Source organism: Filicampus tigris, chromosome 1, assembly GCF_054856515.1.
Source record: "Filicampus tigris isolate MCC_2025a chromosome 1, RoL_Ftig_1.0, whole genome shotgun sequence".
Taxonomy (NCBI): domain Eukaryota; kingdom Metazoa; phylum Chordata; class Actinopteri; order Syngnathiformes; family Syngnathidae; genus Filicampus; species Filicampus tigris.
Genome location: NC_141217.1, coordinates 36,811,005 through 36,829,210, shown reverse-complemented (window position 1 = coordinate 36,829,210; position 18,206 = coordinate 36,811,005). Strand labels below are relative to the sequence as shown.

The 18,206-nt window shown below is 44.3% G+C and overlaps 2 protein-coding genes across 6 annotated transcripts in view; one reads left to right on the top strand and one right to left on the bottom strand.

Moving 5' to 3' along the window:
- Positions 1 to 4,615, bottom strand: part of camta1a (calmodulin binding transcription activator 1a) — a 297,075-nt gene extending 292,460 nt beyond the window's left edge. For all 5 annotated transcript variants that reach the window (XM_086037916.1, XM_086037898.1, XM_086037908.1 and 2 more), the window contains exon 1: positions 4,385 to 4,615. In XM_086037916.1, the coding sequence (XP_085894042.1) occupies positions 4,385 to 4,409 (25 nt within the window). In that variant the 5' untranslated portion in view covers positions 4,410 to 4,615. The remainder of the gene's footprint in view (positions 1 to 4,384) is intronic.
- Positions 4,616 to 7,558: 2,943 nt separating this feature from the next.
- On the top strand, positions 7,559 to 18,194 carry dnajc11a (DnaJ (Hsp40) homolog, subfamily C, member 11a). The gene is made up of 16 exons (XM_086037886.1): positions 7,559 to 7,708; positions 8,867 to 8,996; positions 9,083 to 9,156; positions 9,438 to 9,539; positions 9,735 to 9,863; positions 9,946 to 10,068; positions 11,612 to 11,685; positions 11,768 to 11,957; positions 12,040 to 12,125; positions 12,202 to 12,318; positions 12,646 to 12,801; positions 12,921 to 12,990; positions 13,163 to 13,220; positions 14,223 to 14,365; positions 15,007 to 15,136; positions 17,788 to 18,194. The coding sequence occupies exons 1-16, from the start codon at positions 7,637 to 7,639 to the stop codon at positions 17,811 to 17,813; spliced, it is 1,680 nt and encodes a 559-aa protein (XP_085894012.1). The 5' UTR covers positions 7,559 to 7,636; the 3' UTR covers positions 17,814 to 18,194.
- The last annotated feature ends 12 nt before the right edge of the window (positions 18,195 to 18,206 follow it).

The following is an 18,206-nucleotide window of genomic DNA, read 5'->3' as shown; positions in this document are numbered from 1 at the left end:
CGAAGCGGAGTACAGGGGTCTGTTTCACAAAGCGGGTTTAATGAAAACTCAGAGTCTGCTAACCCTGAAATGAGGGTAACAGAGTTTTCCGGTTCGAAAAGCGAGGTAACTCAAAGCAGAGAAAGTGGGGTGATTTTAGCCGGTTTCAGAGAGAGGTAACTTAAGATCTCGGTCAGTTACTGCAGTAACAGACTCAATTGAACCTTGAGTTTCTCTCTGTCTCCGCCCTCTTTCGGAGCCACACACTCCATTTCATTTCCTCATTCAGAATGTTCGCAGGTGAGTTTAGCCGTAGCCTAGTTCTGCCGTCTGCCATTAAAAAAAAAAATCAGAGTCATGAGAGTATATGAGGAATCCATTAGGCACAGTGTTACTGAAAAAAACGTTCTTTTGAATTGACTCAATTTCATTTATTCAAGTGGTTGCAAGAAACATCTGGATCCCGATACATTTTTTAAGTAGATTATATAGCTACTTAAAAAAATCCAGATGATTTTGTTTTGTAACGAAAATAGAATTGAGTAAATTCAACCATCACTTTTTTCAGCGGACCCCCATGAGATTATGCCGAGGTCTTAACTGTTTGAAAAAGGTTTTTAGATTTCATCTTCTGCTGTTGCCAAGTGTGCTTCTCCCCGCGAGATTGCACCTTAATTAAATAAATTAATAGACTTCTATTCAAGCAGTTTTCCCCTGTTATATTATTGTGATCACAAAGGACTACATTGAAAGTTACGCATTGACCCGAGCAACAATGTTCTCCCTCTCTTTAGCAGCTGCAGTCGTGTTGCACTTCTTCTCAAACTCTCCGTATAAACGCATTAATATTTCGAGTTCTTCGTGAAAGCACAGCACTTCTCTTCCCCGTTGCCATGGTGACGCGTCGAATCGGGGCTCCATTGATGCTGTCTTTACATAGTTGTGGTGCACGCGCTTAACCCCCGGTGAAGAAACTACGAATTGAGTAAACAGATTCAAATCAGCTGTTTTGGAACCGAAAACTCAGAGTTTCCTGTCTTGGAGTTGATCAACTCAGACGTCAGGCTTAGACTCAGAGTTTGTCCAACCTGCTTTGTGAAACGGAACCCCGGTCACGGTAGGTCGTACAAAGTGGGTGTCGCCATCGTGAGAAAAAAAATGTCCAGTGGCATGTCAAAAAGTTAGCGTCACTCACTGCGCATTTCAGAGTTGTGTAACCGCAGATGGAGGATTATCTGGTTTTCAAAAGCCCCTTCTCGGTCTTGTTTTGGGGTCGTTTTATAATTTAAAGGGAAGTCAACCCAAAACATTTCTTTACAAAAGTATGTTCTATGCAGGTCCATTAGTCGAAACAAGGCATTCTTATTAATATTACGTTTGTGGAATATGAGTTCAACAACAAAATTGGCCTCAGGCCAATCACGGCTGACCTGTTTTCTGAAGCTGAGCCATGATTGGTCGTTACCTGAGCAACTGTGATGTCATTTTCAGTCGACAGAAAGTGGCAAAATGACCGCCCACTGAGATGGCCAAAAACAGGTAGATTTTGTTGTTTAACTCATATTCCACAAACACAATATTAATAAGAATGCCTTGTTTCAACTAATGGACCTGCATAGAACATATTTTTGTAAAGAAAATTTTGGGGTTGAACTTCCCTTTAAGGCAGTGTTTCCCAACCTTCGTTGAGCCGAGGAACTTTTTTTTTTTTTTTTTTAAATAATTGGCGGCACAACATTTCACAAAACAATTGACAAAAAGTGGATACACAGGTTATTTACGTACGTCTGTTCTCTAGTGGAAGAGCATTTGACAGTTCTGCCTGTTAGCAACTATACTGTACATGCTTGGCATAGGTCAATTTAAAAAACATCTTTTCATAGAAAATCAATAATTTTTCACCCAAATAATTGGCATTGGATTATCTCCCGCTGCACACCTGATGGTGATCTGTCACGGAACACTGGTTGGGAATCACTGCTTTAAAAAAAATATGCATATTTGCGTCAAAGTCACGGATCTGCTTGACATATTGCTTTGCACAAAAATCTTATTTTCTCTTCTTTTTAGTTGAGGACCACTGTTTTGGGTGAGACACATCCATGATTTACCGCTGATCACAAATCAACGGAAAGAGCTAGAAACAAACTTTTTGGAAAGAATGTGATAGAATAGAGTCTACGCTTTCTTACGCTAGGTCCGGTCTCAAAGAACACGATATTCTTTGTGTCTTGCGAAATCTGTCCAAATAATGTCAAACGGCTGGCAATATGGGGAATTGTGCTTGGGAAAGGGCTGGCAGTGAGTTAACAATTCAAGAAAGAAATCAACGACATGCCCCAGCTCCGGTGAGGCCGCGGCTCGTTTGACCTTGACTTTAAATGTACATTCATAAACGATTCATCACTTAAGGTGATGCTGGTGACGTTTCAAGCTCTTCATTTGGTTCGTTTTGGTTTAACTGTGGACTGATAGACATACCAAGAAGCCATGTTTGCAGTGCCCCCCCACCCCCGGCTTTGAGCTCAGTCATGGCCGCATGTTGCTTTTTATGGGCGCCAAAATAAATGTTAAAACAACAACAACAACAACAACAACAACATGACTGCCAACTACCCTGACAAAAGAGTTAGCTGCAAAACTCAGGGCGTAAACAGTAGCACACTGAGTAAGTACAACACGCAGCCCTCGCTAGTTAGCCGCTGCCGCCGCCGCCGCCGTCTGGGACGTCAACACACTTGGAGGAATCGGCGCTACCTGCAAAGTTCCAATGTCAAAAGGGCACCTGACAGTTGTTGGGATGTTTTTGAAGTGGCTGCAGTGTGCCTCTCAGATCTGAGCACATTTGCATGGAGCTGCTGTGCCTCCTTTTTCCCATTGGCCGGCCTCACAGGGCCGTTGAAAACAACTTGCCGTGCCCAGCAGTGGGACTCCCAAGTGGAGGTTGTGAGCTTGTGTACAGCACAACCGAACCCCGTTGGTTATGTTTCACGTGTCTACATGAACACGTGGGGATGCCACATGGTGACGTCCTTCCTTCCTCGCATAGAAGCAGACGTCTTCATTTGTGGCCCGCTCAAACGCCTCACAGGGAGTGAGCTTGTGTAGCTCAACATCACCCCCTGGTGGGACTCTGTGCGTCAGATGAATTCCTCCCATGGACAGAGGAGATTCTCATCTGAGCACCAAACCATAACGCGACAGCGACAAACACAAGTGTTTGCAGTCGCTGACTCCAAACTCTGCATAAAAGGCTGGGAAGCACCTCACTAAGAGATTACAAGCAGGAAATGTGATTTCATTATCCCCCCCGCCCGAACCTTTTTGTGCGCGCGCAATGACCTATGATTAGCCATTTGAGTGGCAGTCGTGGAAACATTTCATCTTGAAAAACAAATGAATGTGCCTGTCAGGTTTACAAGCGTCATTATACGTGCTTATCATGTCAAGGCTGCTCAATAGGAGGCAAGCGCTGCCAAACTCATCATTAGACAGCTGATTCGCCCATTTCCCCACCTTGCGTTCTTACAATTCCACGCTTGGGCCAATCTCCCACGAAGTAAGTGTTATGGCTTTCGTTTCAACTTAGTGAGCCGTGTGAAATCAGTTGAGCGGGGAGAAGGCAGCACTTTGCCCGGCTACGTACAAGCCGCTGCAATTGAGGCTCCATCCTCACATCAAAGCTGTCAAGCTTTCCTCCGTCCGGTGTACGTGACGGCATTCAGCCCCGGCCGGCCACACACGGGGGACACACACGTTCCAAATGTAGGCCAAGTACTACTTGGGGGCAAAGTGGCATGAGGAAAACGCCAGAAAGCGGGTTCGCCCGTTTGCCAGCCAGCTAGCTGCCTGTCCAAGACGCTCGCTCCCACATGAGCCGAGTCCAAGCACACAAGTCGGGCGACCGCTGCGCTCCGCACGTTCCAATCAACACACGTCTCGTCCGTCCTCGTGCTTTCGCCTCCAAACAAAAGCGAGTGGCAGCGGCAGAAGTTGCTCGACGCCGCCTGCCACGCTGTCATGAACTTAGCTCGGACCGGAGCCCTGCACGTCCACGGTCAACACGCCACTTCCCGCACTCGTCCTTTGGAGCTAACGAGAAAAGCAGGCTAATCTTAGCCACCTTAGCTACTGTCTCCAAGCACCTTGCAGACGCCTGCCTGCTCGCCGGGAGACAGCAAGCAGCAGAGATGTGCTCTTTGGTTGGTTGTTTGGCGTTTAGTGAGCTCCTTTTTAGTAATTAATTAATTTTTTATTTGGTTTGGTTTTTTTGTAGGTGAAAATGTCTCCACTCGCGCGCGTCGCCTGCTCGCCACCTCAAACTGTTCGCCGACAACAACAAAACGCACAACCACACGCACAGGCACGCGTAGCGAGTGAATGAATCCAATGCTATTTCTCTTACCTTCCGGCTTGTTTTCGGCAGCCATTTCCCCTTCACGCGCAACATCCTCCTCCTCCTCACGACCGTGGGTACCACGCGCGTGCACGGCGAGGACAGCACGCGGAGGGAGTGGAGGAGCGCGCGGCGAGTCCGTCCGAACCAGGCCAACTTACGATTGGCTGCCAGCCGCTGACTGACAACACACACACACACACACACACGTCTCCCCCTCCTCACCTTGTCTGCGCGTGTGTGTGGGGGTGGGGGCGGAGGCGGGCGTCGCACACATATGACTTCCTGTTCAGACAACTAAACCTCATCCACGATCAAATAAATGTTAAGCAATGAATAATCAATACCAGTTCCGATTTCTTTTTTACAATTGCTTGGTGAATATTTCCAGCCAAGCCATGTTCTGGGGTGCACGCTTATCCTAATTTAGTCCAGACAAATGTATTTCTATTGCCCTTCACTACAAGAGTCTCAAAGGGCTTTACAAGCCCACAGTTGACAAAAAGACAAGTTACACACCCTGATCTAAACCCCCAAGAGAGCAAAGAAAATCTAAAAACAACAACAACAAAAACATATGGGCAAACAATAGAACCCTTGAGAAGGGTCCGCAAAAGGGGGAAACCGCCCTTCCTGGCTGACCAGGCTGCAATGGACGCTAAGTGGGCAACATTGGACACAATATGGTGCTATACCCCTCAAAACCGGCCCAGTTGGTCAATGCGGAAATCTCCATAGCAGCGCCTCAGAGGACGTGGTCCACCTCAGATCTGCCCAAAAAAATTGGGGCAGAATCCGTACAGCCACTGCCCACTTTGTCACTTAGCCCCTCTCCAAGCCGGGGTGGAGGGGGCAGGAGAAGCGGCAGTCAAACAGGCCAACATGTACTTCAACTAATGCAAGAGTATTCAAATAAGTCTTAAGTCAGGTTTGTCACCATTTCTGCAGCGGTAGCGGCTCTAATTTCATGGGTAGTCCCTTCAAGAGCACTCGAGCCCACATAGAAAACACTCTAGAACCTGCAGACTTTTTTTGGCTCTCAGAATCACGAAAGGGCCAGCGCGTTGTGAACGATGGTTTCGCGACAGAACATACGGTACCACTAATCGACGAGATAGGAAGGTGCTAACTAAGACGTGCAATATTATAAAAGTAAGTAGTAAAACCTTGAAATGGGATCTCAAGTGGAGCGGGAGCTGCAAGTTGTCTGGTATCGGCGTAATTTGAGAGGAACTTTCTCGTCCTTGTCAGGAGTCCAGCTGCTGCATTTTGTACTAAGTGCAGACTTTTAATTCTAGACATGGGAAGACCAGAGTGCAATATGTTACAATAATTGAAGTGAGACTTTACAAATGCATGAATTATGATTTCTGCATCACCGGCAGACAAAATGGGACGGCTCTGATAGCGATATTGTGGAAGTGAAAAAAAGGCAGCTCTAGTAATATTCTTCATGTGCATTGGGAAAGAGAGAGTTGAGTCAAATATAATGTTGAAATGATTAGATGAGTCACTTTGGGTCATCGTACATTCATCAAGACTCAGAGTGGTGTCCTTCAACAGGTGCCCATGACGAGCAAGTCATTAACAGTCGCAGGTGAACTCACTCATGCGGCCTCGGCAAAGTCAGAGCTACTTCTTGGCCACTGATTCATGCTATGTACTTCCAGTTTGATGCACACTTTGAAACATTTGCTCCAATTACTTTCATGATATTATGTTGTTATGAATCATGTTCATTTATGATAGGACACTGTTCATGATTTCTTACAAAAATGAGGAAACAGATCCTGATCAGTAGGCAACACTGTCTTTCTACGTACATCTCTGACTGTGTTCACGTTTTCAAAGGAACACTTGTTCATTCAACACATTCCCAGAAAATCACAATAAACAAATAAATAAATAAACAAATATATATATATATATATATATATATATATATATATATATATATATATATATATATATATATATATATATATATATATATATGTGTGTGTGTGTGTGTGTGTGTGTGTACTGCCCTTTGCTTTGGCCTTAGTTCCTTTGAGGGACCGAATTAATTAACAATCAGTCCCACTATAGACATATTAAACAAGCAATCAATTATTCCAACCATCACTACCCTGGACTGACCACCAGTCAATCATGGGCCAATTTATCCCACAGCAGTCAGTTGTCCCAACCATGACACTACTGAGTTTGATACCCCTGTGCCCCTCAATCCTGTCAAATTCTCTTTCAACAAGGCAGCTGCCGTGCTCTCCAAAGTTGCATCATCACCGTGTAAAGAAGTCATTTACTTTACAGGCCATGACAATATCATGATCACCATTGACTAGCCAAATTAAGTCAATTTAGCTGTTGTGTTACTGCGTTTCTGGAGCAAAGGCACACTTTCGTATCATCCGGTGTGCTTTTAAGGTCTTTCTTGGTATTACTCTGGCACGGCTAGGCTTGACAATAGTGTGGCCGCGTTAATAAGTACAAGCAAGCTAATTACAGGCCATTGAGCTTGATACACGTTGCTGTTGGCACTCTTGTCAAATACTGCACTTAAGGATAGCCTTCATCCTACATTAACACGATGTGGGCCATCGGTGCTGAAATGCGGGACGATGTGGTGCTGAAAGGACAGCTCCTCTGCTGCCTGTTGGCCTTGCACAGTAAAAAAAAAAAAAAATGAAAAAAAAAAGCCCTCTGCTGTTGAAAAGAAAATGGGGAAACGCGTGAAATGCCTACGCGTGTGGATTTCTCTTATTTGCCACAGTTTGTGTCTGGGTAATGGCCACCAATTAGTCATTGTTGTGTTCGGTTATGAATGTTAAAACTGCCTAAATAATGCTCATTTTAGTTGTATCGTATGTATTCAACGGCCTTGTTTATTTCGCAGTTAAAAGGCCTACATAGTTCGTAACTGCTGTTATTGTTACCTCTAGAAGGTAAAGTCACCTTTACATTGAAATGAAAATAAAGCGCTTAATTTGAAATATACATATTTGCAGCTGCTATGTTAGCAAAAATTTACTTATTGGGAACTCGAGGTTTGTTAAAAACAATAGCATCTCGAAAAGCGAATTCTTTGAAGAGAAACTATCATTACAAAAGTGTCGAGCGTGAGCACATCCAGTCAACTATAGAGGTGAAAAGTGTGGTTTTGTTGCACATCCGCCCCACTAGATGGCACCAGAGTGCGACAGGCAGCCATATTTGTGCAACTCTGACGTCATTACGAAGAAGACATGACCGGGAACAAACATGGCGTCTTCCTTAGACGACGAGGAGATCTCCAGTGATGATTACTATTCCCTTCTCAATGTCCGACGAGAGGTACATTTCACATGTGTCTTGTGAACGACTCACCTGTTGCAAGCGTACTCAAGCAATCGAGTTTGTCATTTGTCGATGTTGGTTTGCGGCTCCGCTTGTCATGATGTTTTCACGTTAGCCAAACGGCTAACTTGTCTCCCTCGACATTGATTTCGGTCACTGACGTCTGCCTGGAAACTTTTTCCACGACGCCAAATAAGTTGAAGGCTGACAGTACTTGGAAGAATCAAGCGCACAACTAAAAAGCTTGGACGAGTCCGGTGCACGCTTGCGCCCTTTTACGGGCCGTCCCAACAGACGTTGACCGATTTTTTTGCACCGGGCACAGGGCTAGTTTGCTAATGCTATAGCCACTGACTCCACCTGGATTTACTTGAACTTGATGAGGATAAGCGGTGATAATGGATGGATGGATGATTAAATTCGACCTTGATGTCAGGGGATCGAGTGCGTCTTGATTTGGCCCTCTTTTCTTAATACAGAAAGCAGTGTGCCATGTGCACATACACATGCAGGGGGCTGTTTAGTCATTTGGGAGCTCAAGGCAAACCCACGTCCGTGGACGGTAAAGATTTACAATGTTAATGATAATTGGCAAGTAAAAAGTGCGAGTTTGAGAAAATCTCTGATTTGGATGGAGTCTTCAAAATGCTTCTTGAGAATTATTATCAAACAAGTGACTCCTCATGTCATCGTTATTACTATAATTTACAAGATTAATAATAATCAACATTCAATGTTGTTCACCAGTCAGGCAGCTTTAATGCTCACATCTTGCTGCTGAAAAGCGTCCTCCTCAGCTCGGATAGGAGTGCCACTACAACTGGCAAGTGTGTCTGATTTGTAGTCCGCGTGCAGCACTCTGAATGCAGCTGTGGTTGTTTTTAAATTGCTTTCTATAAATACAGTTGACTTGGGATAATTAAATTAAATGAATTTAGCAGATGTTTGGGAAAATGGAATGATATGCGATTGGCTGGCGACCAGTCCACCTTAATAAAGACGAGGACTATAGAAAATGGATGAGGGGGGAGCCATGTCTCTATCAGTAATGGAGAAATTTTACATTTACTGATTATACATTGTACAGAAAACTGATATGACCCACAGGACACAAGGTTCAGGTATTTTCTTTTCGTCTTCACTGTTGTGTTTGAGGCCACGCAAGAGCAGCTGAAGGCAGCCTACAGACGATTGTGCATGTTATACCACCCGGACAAACATCGGGATCCAGAACTAAAGCGCCAAGCTGAGCAGCTTTTTAACCTGGTACATGAAGCTTATGAAGGTAGTAACACGCTACATGCTGACAGCTTCAAACGTCGAGCCACACCAACATTCCGGGTTACTTTGCTGCTGTTTGTGTTTTTCTAGTACTCAGTGATCCACAGGCACGAGCCATCTACGATATCTATGGCAAGCGTGGACTTGATGTGGACGGATGGGAGGTAAGTCAAGTGAGATTTTTGCCTCGGAGGACTTGTTTCTAGATTGGTGGTGGTGGAGCTGAGTCTTTAAATTCTTTACGTGTGCGATGATGTATTGAGATGGTCGTAGCACATTATGCACACACTACCAGCAAAACAGTCAATAGCTGATTTTTAATTGTTTTTTTCAATCTTCACGTGTGTGGGTGGCCTGTCACAGATCAGCAATGTTTTAAGATTTGAAAAATCATTGTGTGTGTGTGTGTGGCGGGTCCAACTCATAGAGTGTGCTGTTCCTCCAGGTGGTGGAGAGGAAACGAACTCCTGCAGAGATTCGAGAGGAGTACGAGCGTCTTCAGAAGGAGCGAGAGGAGAGGAGACTTCAGCAAAGGACCAACCCGAAGGTACGTTTAGTGGTGGGCAACTGGCGCATCTTTTGAAAAGCTACTTCCATAACTTCATTAATTTGGAGTGCCACAAATATTGCCTCTGCAGTTGTCCTTTTCAAGCAATCAAACACAATTGCTACCTCTCTGCCTGAGAGCAAGTCAGCGCGGTACGATTTTGACAGGGTCTTTCTCCCCACGCTCTGTTCAAAGGGAACAATTAGCGTGGGCGTCGACGCCACGGATCTCTTTGATCGCTACGAGGAGGACTATGAGGACATGGTGGGAGGCGGCGTCCCGCACGTGGAAATCAACAAGATGCACATATCACAATCCATAGAGGTGAGACATGAAGGAAGCCCTGGTGAGTTTTTAAGGGATATGTGGCAGGTGTTCTGAACTCTGCCTGTGCTTTCTTCTCCAGGCCCCTCTTACCACAAATGACACAGCCATCTTGTCTGGTTCTTTGTCGACGCACAATGGAAACGGAGGCGGGACTATTAACTTGGCCTTGAGGAGAGTCACCTCAGCTCAGGGTTGGGGGGAGGTATGTTGCCCTTGCTGACACGTACACAACTCACAGCCATGTTCAATGTTACAGTACGTTTTGCGACTACTAACTGACGAACCTCTGGCGGACCAATTGACTATTACAATTCAGTTTGTGAACTGACTGAATGATTGATGGTTACCCTGATCGCTGACGGACGACGAATGACAGACCAGCAAAATTGAGTAAAATGCCCACCCCTGCATTCGACCAACTTGAATCAAATCACATTTTTGGATGACTGTAATGTAATGAATATTACCTTGGTGAGACCCAGCTAGCCACCGGCACCATCAAGCCGTACCAATGCAATGTATACCATATAGTCTGTACTTTACAGTAATATTCAACTAGATTTACATTCTAATACAGTATATAACTGTGGCTGAAAAGCAAAGTGTGGAGAGTATCTGTTGTGGAAACACATGGGTGCAGTCAGTGAGTGGACATTGACAATCAGTGACAACAGCCTCAAAATATCCTCACGGTTCTCCTTTATGCTTCCTCTCTTTGTGGCAATCGTACTAATCCAAATAAAAAAACAATACCGTCTACTCGTATGTGGAGCCTCAAAACCTTATACAGGGTCGCAATTTTTCTGTTGCGGTGCGTCAGTGGACATAACCTGCTCATTCGCTTGGGTGAGTCGCATAAAGGCCACTTTTTTTGCGATGGTCTACGTCAGAAGCGATTGCCCGTTTCGTTCAGTGTGTGAATATCCCCAATGTTTTTTGTGAATAGTGAATTACAACACGTCATGTCGACGCCAAGGATGTCGCAATATCGCAATATTAAAATTGCCACGATGTCGTCATGTCACGATATTAATAGCAGCAAATCTGTTTAAAAGCCCAAGTTGTTTTCCATTTGTGCAGTTCCAGCACCCTCTGGTGGTTAGTTTATTAGTGCAGTTTAAGTGCCTCAATATTATGTGTGTGGTCATTGTAGGCCATTTATATACATTGAGGTTAATGTTAACTGTACTATTTGTATAATTAGGACCACAGCTAATTAGCATTGTGTGGACACATTTACATGCAACTGCTCATGTTTATTTTGTTTCTATTTGTATTTTGTGTTCTACAGAAACCCTATACACACCCACTTAACCAAATCAGACATATTATTGCTCACATGAACACAACTATGTTCAAACCAATAAAAGGTCCCATAAATCAGTCATACCAGCAAATATTTTTTAACATCTCAGTCGTCCCACTTCAGACGAACACAGCCTTGTGAACTACATAGACCAGACCATGATACTTTGCGCTGCTGGCTCAGCATAGCAGTTGTGAATAGTGAATGCTGTTATGTAAAAAATCATAAGATTGTGTGTTTTTTTTTTTTAGTATAATCTTTTTTATATTTCCTATTTCTTTTTACAATATCGTGAGCTTTTTATGTGTTGCCAGCCTCCCCACAATATCGTGATAATTATCATTTCATGAGGTTAATATCATGATATTATCGTCGCGCAACATCTGGATATCGAGACATTCCGAGTTGACACCCTGTCACGTATTGTTTACGCACACAGATCGAGCTCGGCGCCGGGGACACACACGGACCTCTCTTTGGAATGAAGATCTTCCGAAATTTGACGCCGCGCTTGTAAGATTTGAGAAACACTGTTCCGTGACTGACTCGGGAGATGGCCGAGCACGTGAGCATTTTTGTGCGCGTCCCACCTCAGCTTCGTAACAGCCCAGTGCGGACTCCAGTTTTCGTCCCGAGGCGTGCGTCCTGGCATCAGCACGGTGCTGGCCCGTCACCTGGACAAGAACACCATGGGCTACCTGCAGTGGCGCTGGGGCATCCACTCATCCATGAACACCAGCATCGTCAGGGACACCAAGAGCAGCCATCTGACTGCGGCGGTGCAGGTCTGCCCCCGCCGCTGCACGCTTGTCCGTGTCGCCAGTCAGTCTCCATTCCTGAGCCACCACGTTTGCTCTCTCTTTGCAGCTGGGCATTCCGCACACTTTTATGATGATCAGCTACCAGTACAAGTTCCAGGATGAAGACCAGACCAAGATTAAGGGCTCGATAAAGTTTGTGGCCGGAATAGAATTCCTTGTTTGTGTCCAATCGCTGGAGATTGTGCATGTTTGTTTGTGTGTGTTGCAGGTCTGGTTTCTTTGGGACTGTGCTGGAGTACGGGGCTGAGAGGAAAATCAGTCGACACAGCGTTTTAGGGGCCACGGTCAGCGTCGGGGTGCCTCAGGGTGTTTCGCTCAAGGTCAAGTAAGTGGCGCATTGATCTCCTTTTAGTTTCTTGGAGTCATGGAGTATGACACGCAAAAGGTTTGTTGTCCACAATCTGCAGGTGGCTCTTTTCAAAATGGAAAGTCAATTCAGAAATGGATTTGACATGTTTGAAAAGAAATTGCTGTAAACCAGGACTGCAAGGTCACACTGAATTGTGGTGAAATAGCGTTCAAGTGTTTTTAACCATTTCAGTTGTCCTGACTTATTTGGGCTCCGGCGTCTTTTCCTCGTGTAACCAAAAGAAATACCCTGCAGGTGATGCATTCGGCTATCGGTAATACAAGTGGGCGTGTCTCTGTGCAGACTGAACCGAGCCAGCCAGACGTATTTCTTCCCCATTCACTTGACTGATCAACTCCTGCCAAGTGCTGTATTTTACGCCACAGTTGGACCGCTGGTTGTCTACCTCGCCATGCAGCAACTCATTATTCGGCCGTACGTGCGGGCCCAGAAGGAACAGTAAGACATTTTATGAAAGGAAAGCTACTAGACTAGCACCACATGCATTATTACCGCTTTTTTTTTTTTTTTTTTTTCTTTAAAGCTGCTTTTATCCCCGCTCATCTATCTTTGAACAGAGACTTGGAGAAGCAGCGTGAAAGTTCGGCCTCGAACATTGCCAAGAAGAAGCAGGAAGCCGAGGCGGCGGTGAGCGCTTCATCGGCCATGTCGCCGCTGTTGTGTTGGAGACGCAGAGGAAATGTTGAAAGGCTGCGCTGGCGGCCACGCACCGATGCAATGAGACGGAAAGACGAAATGATTTTGTGAATTCATGAGCTCCGTCTCATCTCACATTTTGTTTCCTTTTTCATGTGCGAAGGTCTTGCTCATGCAGGAGTCCGTGCGGAGGATTATTGAAGCCGAGGAGTCTCGAATGGGTACGATTAGCGCAGCGAGTCAGTGTTGTCATGTTTCTTTAACAGCTTGGCAAACGCTTCACTTCTCCTGAGACTCTCCAAACATTCCAAACATTTCAGTTCAAATATGCAAGATGCGGCGGGCGCTTCTGTTCTTCCTCTGCAACAAATTCAAATTCAGCAAAGGAAATAGCAGTGGAGCCATTTAATTTGCTGAATTATTTGCATTTTTGTGGTAGCCTGATGAAGGAGGTGAATAATTTCAGACGAGGAGTAATGGTGTGTTAAGCCTTTGACTTGCACTAATTGTAGCTTTTAAAGTAGAAGGCAACCCAAACATATTTTTTTTCAAGAATATCTTCTATGCAACCCCACTAGTTGAAACAAGGCATTCTGATAAATATTGCGTTTGTGGAATCAGAGTTAATCCACTCGTTTTTAGTCATCTCTGGGGGCAGCCATTTTGTCACTTCTGTCAACTGAAAATGACATCACAGAAAACAGGTCAGCCGTGATTGGTCGTTACCTGAGCCCTGGGCAACTGTGACGTCATTTTCAGTCGACAGAAGTGACAAAATGGCCCCCTCCTGAGATGGCTAAAAAGGGGTGGATTTTGCTGCTTAACTCATAGTCCACAAACGCAATATTAATCAGAACGCCGTGTTTCAACTAGTGGGCCTGCTGGGAACATTCTTGAAAAAAATTGATAGACGCCCTTGTCAAATACTTTCAGCACACTATATAATTTTCTGCTGTCGAAATCCAGCATCTGTCACTGTACATGTTTGTATTTGATAGTCATTAGCGGTCCAGCAAATGTCTGTGTGTCTTCATTTCATTGTTTTCAAAAATGAGCCGGCGTTCTACATGTAAAGCACGTTGAGAAAGTATTGAAACGGTCACCAGCGCCATAGACGAAAAATGTTCATTTTTCATTCACTCTGCTGTCGAGCCGGGAAAGTACTGCAATACGGGTGCGTTTGATTAGCGCTCGGGTGAACCCACCGCTGCCTCCCAAACCAGGTCTCATCATCCTCAATGCCTGGTATGGCAAGTTTGTGACGGACAACAGCCGGAAACACGAGCGGGCCCAGGTGATTGACGTGAGCGTGCCGCTGCAGTGTCTGGTCAAAGACTCCAAGCTCATCCTCACCGAGGCCGCAAAGGTACGTGAGCACATTTCCAACTTCATCCCAAAAGCTGCAGGACTGTGTAAGACTTGGAGGCAGAAGTGAACGGCTGATGCCGCGTATGCTCAGCCAATTCAATTTGCTGACAAGCTGGCCTAACAAAGGACTCGTATTTAGTTGGAGTCAATCTGGTCAACATTAGTCCTTCGTTGATCATGGGATGAAGGACCCCCTCCGATAGACACAAGTCCAGCAAGTAGCAGCCGTATAGTTCATTGTATTTTTGAACCTTCCCATGATCTCATTAGCCTTAGCATACTCTTGCAAACACCGATGTTATGGAATACTTTGAGAATAGATTACTCTACAGATGGTCACATCAATTATTTGAGTCATCGCTGAAAAATTGATTATACATAATACTAATGCAAAATATGTGTCTGAGGTGCTGGTATTAATTTTGTCCACTTGTTGTCGCCATGCTGACGTTCTGCACTGTAGTGTTTGCCTTTTGGAGGGTGGGGCCTGTGATATTGTATCAGTGCCCCTTTACAGAATGCGTCACATAAATCGAATGCTGTCTAAGACCTTGACACAGGACTGCAACTGAGGCAGTAAATGTGTGGTGTTAGTATTTTCACCATCGTTCTGCTTTCGTTTTGTCGTCTGTCTTGTAGTCAGGCCTCCCAGGTTTCTATGACCCCTGCGTGGGGGAGGAAAAAAGCCTAAAGGTGCTGTATCAGTTCCGCGGCGTCATGCATCAAGTCCTGTCAGGAGACTCTGAACCACTCAGGATACCAAAGCAATGTGAGTCCCTCCCGCTAATTCCAAGCAGTTGAGCTGCATTTCCACCAAGTGCTCCGATTCACTTGAGTTCTCCACAAGGCCTTCAAATGCAACATGATAGACAAAGAGCAGCGGTACGGTACTTATTGTGTTAGCCTACAATGAACAAATAGATGGTTGAGTTTACTCAATTCTATTATGTTTTTTTCTTTAGTGGTTGCACAAAATAAAATCAGCCGTATCCATACACATTTGTTCGGTAGCGTGCAAACTGCTTCTAAAATCGAACTGGATTCAGATTATTCCATTTTGTGCAACCACTTGACGAAATAAAATCCAGAAAATGATGCACAACATTTTTTTAGTGTAGTCCAGTGGTTTCCCAACTACATTGTCAGAGAGGATGTGCTGTAGGCGATCAGTTAAAACCAAAACTTATTTCACTAGAAATAAATATTCGAGTATACTGACAGGCAGATCAATGAAATGCTCTTCCACTACTATCACACATGATTACGCTCGCTGGCCAACAAAAAAGATATTTTCATGGTTCCCGGGTAGTTTTGGGCTGCTGAGTCCGAAAAGCGATCAGTTTTCCTTGATTTGAAAAGCTATCAGTTTCCTTGATATGGCTCTAGTTTTTTACACCAGTCTTTTGGACAATTAATTAATTGATAATTTACAGTTTACAAGATGTACTTTGATCAGTGATCATTGATTAGTTAAAAAGTAGTGTTTGTCCTTTGACGTCACCAGTTTTTGCATTTGTTTAATGCTAATCTTGCCTAATTTTTTTCCTGCATTTTTGCTTGATTTTCGCATGAAACATGATTTGCGTAACGACTAACGATAATTGCCATTTTCTCTATATCAAAAACAAAAGAATACTGTATGGACATGCTTGAAAAGGTAGACAGAGTCTCATCAAAGTTTAAATATCAGTTGTAATTGAACCAGGAGCTTTATTGGTCCATTCATGAATCAAACAACCTGCTGTGAATGTTGCCATTCAGCTGCTTGTGAAAGAAGAGCAACTTGTGCAAAAAGTACTGAAACATGGAAAAAGTTTAACGTGTATTCAAAGGTTTAGAGGAGGTCACCTTTTCACCATTTCAGCAATAAAGGTTATAGTGCATTTTAGGCCCGACTGATCTGTTGCGCAGTGGTTTGGGCAACGAGTCGGCCACTCGTTTTGCTGCATTTCACTAACTTGCATCGTTGGTGAACAGCGTTGCAACATCACAGAATCAAGTCACATTAATATTACATTAGTTGGACCCAGCTAGCTGCCGGCACCATCAAGCTGTACCAATACACTCACAAACTGCAGTTCAGAGCCAGTGTGAGAAGCTTTATGGCCCTCGCGCTGCTCCAACCTGTCATACAATTTACACCATCCGTTGCAAGTTTCTCGAAGCTGGATGCACGCAGCGGATGGCCTGCAACTACTACCACTGATGAAAACAGCAAACTCCTAGAGTAGGCGTTGGCCAGGCAAACTCGATGCGCAAGGCTGCACTGGAAGTCAGCTCAATTCAGCACATGGTTCACAGTCACATTGTTGAAAGTGGAAGTCAACCCAAAAATGTTCTTTAGCCATCTCAAGGGGCGGCCATTTTGTCGTTTGCTGTCGACTGAAAATGAAAATGAATCTCATTTGCTCCGGGCTCAGGTAACAGCCAATCACAGCTCACCTGTTTTCTGAAGCTGAGCCATGATTGGTGGTTACCTGAGCAACTGAGATGCCATTTTCAGTTGAGAGCAAGTGACAAAATGGCTGCTCCCTGAGATTTTACTTCTCAACTCATGTACCGTAAATGCAACATTAATCAGAATGTCCCGTTTTGACAAGTGGGCGTGCATACAACAGATTCCTGTTAAGAAAATGTTTGGGTTGACTTCCCCTTGAGCAGTTTCAAGTGGAAGATGTTCAACAACCTGAAGTCTGTTGAGGTAAAGCTTTATCACTTTGCCTGGTTTTGTACCAGCCGCCAACGCCTGCTTTAAGATAAGATAAGAATGCCTTTATTGATCCCACAGTGGGAAAATTTTCATTGTTACAGCGGTGTGACAACCATAAAGCTTCTCAAACTGGACAGAAACACATCTTTTGAAGTGGCAATGCTGCTGTGCTGCTCAGTTGTCAATTGGCGAGCCATGGGCAAGGCAGTTTGATATCCAAGTGACTTGTGACGCACTGTGTTTTTTAGCTTCTAATAAATTCATTTTTTTAATCATATAGGACCAAAGTTTAAAAAAAAAAGAGAAGAAAATCCACTCTAATTCAAATGAATGAGCTGAACAAATTACAAAATGATTCTTTGACGACAAACCGTGTTTGCCACAATTATTAGCACCCGTTAATACTTTGTACGAGCCCCTTTTGCCAACAAAACAGCACCAAATCTTCTCAGTTTCACAAGATGGCCTTTTCAATATTTATGGGGGACATTCTTGTTTGGTGGTTTGCTGTCAGATTTTTCTAATGTGAACTTGTGCCTCGATCCAGTAAAGGTCGGGATACCTTGCCCTTCTTGACTTTTGACAATCGAAACACAAACAATGCAACAGAAACTGAACTGAAGTGCCGTGCTTGGCAGGAAAATGTTTGAAAGCTGCTTCTGTATAAAGAAATCCATGTCCTCTGTGTGTGTGCTTGTTGTTCGTTGCAGCTCACAGGATTGATGCAGACACATAGAAGTTCCGGCGCTCATTCACCCCATGCCCCAAAAAAGCCACATCTCTCAGCTCTTGGAAAAGACTTTTGTTTTAGATACAACAGGGGGCCAAGTCTTGGTCCCCCAGAAAGTATTGCTCTATCGTTGGTCTTTTTATAGATCAGTTAAACCTGCAGAATGGTAAATAAAGCAGTACAAACGGTATCCGTGGACACAAAGGTGACACTGAAATCAATGAGTACCATCTTCTTAAGGCCTCCCCGGTGTACATTTACTTGAGTTAAAGTGTGTCTTTTATGATAAACTTTTTGGATCAAGTTGTTTGACATTGCAGTGCCTACGTGATTTAAAACACAATAGCACCTGTTTGTTTGCCATAATATTAAAATCTGTCTCTGTCATCGTTGGTTGTG